The sequence below is a fragment of the Sciurus vulgaris genome (genome assembly GCF_902686455.1).
Source record: "Sciurus vulgaris genome assembly, chromosome: X".
Classification (NCBI taxonomy): domain Eukaryota; kingdom Metazoa; phylum Chordata; class Mammalia; order Rodentia; family Sciuridae; genus Sciurus; species Sciurus vulgaris.
The window spans coordinates 73070581-73075319 of record NC_136471.1 but is presented as its reverse complement, the minus strand read 5'-3'; the positions used below and the strand labels follow the sequence as shown (position 1 = coordinate 73075319).

Genomic DNA, 4739 nt, shown 5'->3' with positions numbered 1-4739 from the left:
CACAGGTTCCTGTCTTCAACGAGCTGCTGTAGGCTTCCAGGTATTGATCCTCCCCTAAAGTGTATTTTTCTCCACCCCTCCAGGTGTCAGAAATAGAAGGAAATAAAGTAATTCTCCCTAAACGATTTCTTCCTCCTTTTTCTTCTTTTTACTAGCAATCTCAACTACAGACAGAGGTTCACACAAAGGAATATTATTCAGCCATAAAGAATAATATTATTATGGCATTTGCAAATAAATAAATGGAATTGGAGAATATCATGCTAAGTGAAATAAGCCAATCCCAAAAAACCAAAGGCTGAATGTTTTCCCTGATAAGTGGATGATATATAATGGAGGTGGGGGCGTGGGGGGTGAGAGAAGAACAGAGGAACTTTAGATTACGTAGAAGGAAATGAGAGGGAGTGGGGTATGAAAGATGGTGGAATGACACAGACATCATTACCCTATGTAATGTATGATTATACAAATGGTATGAATCTACATTGTGCACAACCATAGAAACAAAATGATGTACCCCATTTGTGTACAATGAATCAAAATGCAGTCTGTAAAAAATTAACAAAAAACTTTTAAAAAGTTCAAAGAACATCCATTTTGAAACTGAAAAACAGAATATTTTTGAATAATTTCTAAATGTTTTCATTTCACACTCCTGTTCCCTTAGGAAAAGTTACATACAGCTGAATGTTTTGTCCATGCGGAGTGCAATAATAACGTTTAGGCCAAATTAAATTTTTTAAAAATGGTTTTAAAATGGTTTCAGGGCCTCATGCGTGCTAGGCAAGTGCTCCACCACTAAGCTGCATTCTCAGACCTATTTTGGATTTTGAGGCAGGATCTAAGTTTCACCCAGACTGGACTTGAACCTGTGATCCTTCTGCCTCAGCCTCAAATCAGATTGAGAATTAGAAAATAAGTATTGTTTTCGGTATTCAATTTAGGGACATGAACCCATGTCTATATGTGAACTTACAGATTTGGAGGCACTGGATGCCGGATCCAGAAACGTCCCAGGTTTCATGCTTTTGGCAGGATCTCTGTTTCTACACAAACCGTAAGCTCCTGGCGTGTTGGGACCATGTTTTGGTTGGCTGTGTATTTCTCCAATACACAGCACAGTAGTCACAGAGTTATGGTTTAGTTATGGCAGTTATGTGCTGAAAGCTTAGTCCCCAGTGTACTGGTACTGAGAAGTGAATCTTTAAGAGGATCTTCAATGGAGGGTGGGGTCATGTTGCCACCTCTCAGAAGGGATCAATGCCTGTCTGCTTCCTCCTCCACCGGCTTCAGATGCCACTGCACGACTAATTCCCCATTGCTCTTGAGGCACGTGGTAGACATGTTTTCTTCTGTTGGAAGTCCTTGTGGCAGCTTCAGGGGCTGGATTCTTATCAAATGTTTAACCATTTTCAGTTTTGCATTCACTGAAGGAATATTCTTGTGGACTTGAGGGGTATGTGCTTTTTCTAATCCAAGCATCTTTATTGTGTTTTTTTCCCAATACGGACGTCTTTTTGTACTTTTTATTCTGGTAACAATGTGTAGTTTATGAGGGTGCTGTGGATCCCCACCGTATTTTTCATGATCTGCTGGTGAAGGCTGAAACACTTTATCTGGAATTCTTGATTTGGTAAATTTGTGACGAATCCAGACTGTACCAATCAGAGACTCCACACCTTTTATCACAGTCTGTAGCCTGCCTGGGGCCCTCTGAACTACTGAGCGCAAAATCCCTGCCATAAGCCTAGTGATTGTTCTCTTCAGCAGCAGCGCCGGCTAACAGCGCAGCCTGAAGCTCCCCACCGGCGGAAACCCAGCCTGTTCATTCCTTTGGTTTGTTTCTCTAAGCCTTCCTCAATCCCAATAATTCTTAAATTTGGCCTTTTCATGATATCCCATAGTTCTTGTAGATTCTGTTCATGATTTCTTACCATCTTCTCTGTTTGTTCAACTTTGTTTTCAAGGTTAAGTATTTTGTCTTCAATGTCTGAGGTTCTGTCTTCCAGGTGTTCTATCCTATTGGATATGCTTTCTATGGAGTTCTTAATTTGGCTTATTGTTTCCTTCATTTCAAGGATTTCTGTTTGTTTTTCTTTCAATATCTCTAGCTCTTTATTGAAATGATCTTTTGCTTCCTGTATTTGCTCTTTTAACTCTCGATTGGTGCGATCATTCAGTGCCTGCATTTGCTCTCTCATCTCATTGTTTGCTTCACTGATCATTTTAATTATCTACATTCTGCACTCCTTTTCTGTCATTTCTTCTGCCACGCTGTCATTGGGTTTTATTGATGTAACATCTAGATTTGTTTGGGGCATTTTCTTCCCTTGTTTTCTCATATTGTTCAGGTATCAGTGGACTGCTGAGATATTGCAGATTTCCTCTATTGACTTATAATGTCCCTGAAGATTTCTAGTATATCCCCTCTTAGCCTTCAGTAGGCTGAAGTCCTGGAGGAAGTTGATAATGCGGTGCTCCACAAGGAATCTGCCTCTCTACGGTTGGTGGCCTTCAGGTGGCATATATTCCCTGCTAGTGGTCAGAGGTGCCTCCACTTGTTGACCAATGGTCATCCAAAGGGGAACTAGGCTGCGGGCTGAGGCAAGGCCTGTTTGGGCCTGTGTCTCTGGTTTTACCGTCCTTGTGGGAAAACCTCACCCGGGAGGGAAGACTCACCCTGTGGGGAGGTCTCGGTGGTCAGTTCCCCTCCTAGAGGTTTCCCTCAATTTAGAGCTACCGCCTGGGCTGGGCTGCCTCCCTCTGCAACGTTCCCAGGGGCCTGGACCTACCTCCTGGGCCTGGGAGCCTCACCCTTCGCAGATGAGTCTCCTTAGGCTGCCTCTCCTCAGAGAATCTGCCCACAGTCCTGGAACCTTCGCTCTGCCCCTAAGCGTGTCTCTGTGTGTCTCTTCCACCAAGAAGCCTCCTAGGTCCTGGGACCCTGCTCTGCACCTAATCGCCTGGCTATGTGGCCCCTCCTCTGAGCAGCTACCTGGAGCCCCGCACAATCGCTCCGAGTCCCAGCACGCCTCTTCCTCTGGACAGCTGTCTGGTGTTCTGGTGCAGTCACTAGGAGTCCAAGCAACTCAGTGCACACCTCCTCCTCCCGCCAACTGCCCGTAGCCCTGGGCAGTCACTCTGAGTCCAAGTGACCCGCCTCGTTCCTCCTCCTCCTCCTCCGGGTAACCCCCCGGGTGTTCACGAGCGGTCGCTCTGTGTCCAAGCGACCCACTGCATGCCTCCTCTGGGCAGCCACCCGGAACTCTGGTGCGGCCAACCCGAGACCAAGTGACTCACCGTGCTCCTCCTCCAGGCAGCCCCCCGGTGTTCAGGAGCGGTCGCTTTGAGTCCAAATAACTCACCACTCACCTCCTCCTCTGAGTAGCCCCCTGGAGCTCTGATTCAGTCACTCCCAGTCCACGTGACCCGCCGCGCTCCTCATCTTCCTCCTCCTCCTCCTCCGGGCAGGCCCTGATGTTCAGAAGTGGTCGCTCTGAGTCCAAACAGCTCCCCCCGCAGCCCCTCCCCTGTGCTGCTGCCCGGAGCCCCAGTGGTTGCTCCGAGTCCAAGCGCTGTTCTGAGCAGCCTGCTCTACGATGCTCCCAGTTGTCCGAGGTCACTGCTCCAGCGTGGGGAGGGGTGTCTCGCCGGGCAGCTCTACTTCACAATGTTCCCTGGGTTCCGGGACTACCGCCCCATTCGGGACGCCTCCCCAACAGGAGAGACTCACCCGGCTGCTTTGAGTTGGTCCTAAGTCTCTCAATATCTCCTCTTCTGAATCCTGAGTCCTGGAGCAACATGAAATGCAGCTACCCTCTAGTCCGCCATCTTGAAAACCCCTATCTTCTGTTTTATGCTTTTATTAGTTCATTATAGTTTTCATAATATTTTGGTCATTTTGACATAACCACACATGCATAGAATTTAATTTACTCCATCCATTTCAATCTCCGGTGTCCCCTATGCTCACCCTTCCTTCCTCCTCCTATTCCTTTGCCTCTACTTTACTGGTCTATATATCTTTATGCTACTATCACACTGTTTTGATTGCAGCAGTTTCACAATAATTTTTGAAATCAAAGTTAGAGACTTCCAACTTGTAGTTCTTTTCCAGTATATTTTTGATTATTCAGGATTCCTTAACACTCTATATGGATTTTTGGATGGATAAATAACTTAAAAATCAGATTTATTGGGACTGGAGTTGTGGCTCAGTGGTAAAGCAGTTGCTTAGAATGTGTGAGGCAGTGGGTTGGATTCTCAGCACCAAATATAAATAAATGAATAAAATAAAGGTACATCAACACCTAAAAATAATTTTTAAAAATTCATATTTATTAAGATGAAATTTACATACCATACAAATAACTGTTTTAAAGTATATAACTCAATGGGTTTTGTATATTTACAGGTATGTGAAAATATCACCACAGTCAACTTAAAAAAATATTTCATTACCTCAAAAAGAAATACCCTTTAGCTTTATCCCAGTAACTGACAATCTGCTCTCTTCTGGTCCTAAATCACAGTAATGTACTTCTTTTTCTCTATTGATTTCACTATACTGGACTTCTATATGAATGGAATCGTATAATATGTGTCATTTTGTGACTGGCTTCTCTCACATAGCATAGTTCTTTGAAGTTTCGTCAATGTTGTAGCATGCATTAGTTCTTCAATTCTTTTTGACCAAATAATTTCCATCATATGCATATACAACATTTTTTTTTGTTGAT

At 44.4% G+C, this 4739-nt stretch overlaps 1 protein-coding gene across 1 annotated transcript; it reads right to left on the bottom strand.

Annotated features, from left to right (window-relative positions):
- Window positions 1-1242: 1242 nt before the first annotated feature.
- LOC306650580 (large ribosomal subunit protein uL30m-like) lies at window positions 1243-1815 on the bottom strand. Its single transcript, XM_079122651.1, has one exon. The coding sequence runs from the start codon at window positions 1741-1743 to the stop codon at window positions 1258-1260; it is 486 nt and encodes a 161-aa protein (XP_078978777.1). The 5' UTR covers window positions 1744-1815; the 3' UTR covers window positions 1243-1257.
- Between the last annotated feature and the right edge of the window lie 2924 nt (window positions 1816-4739).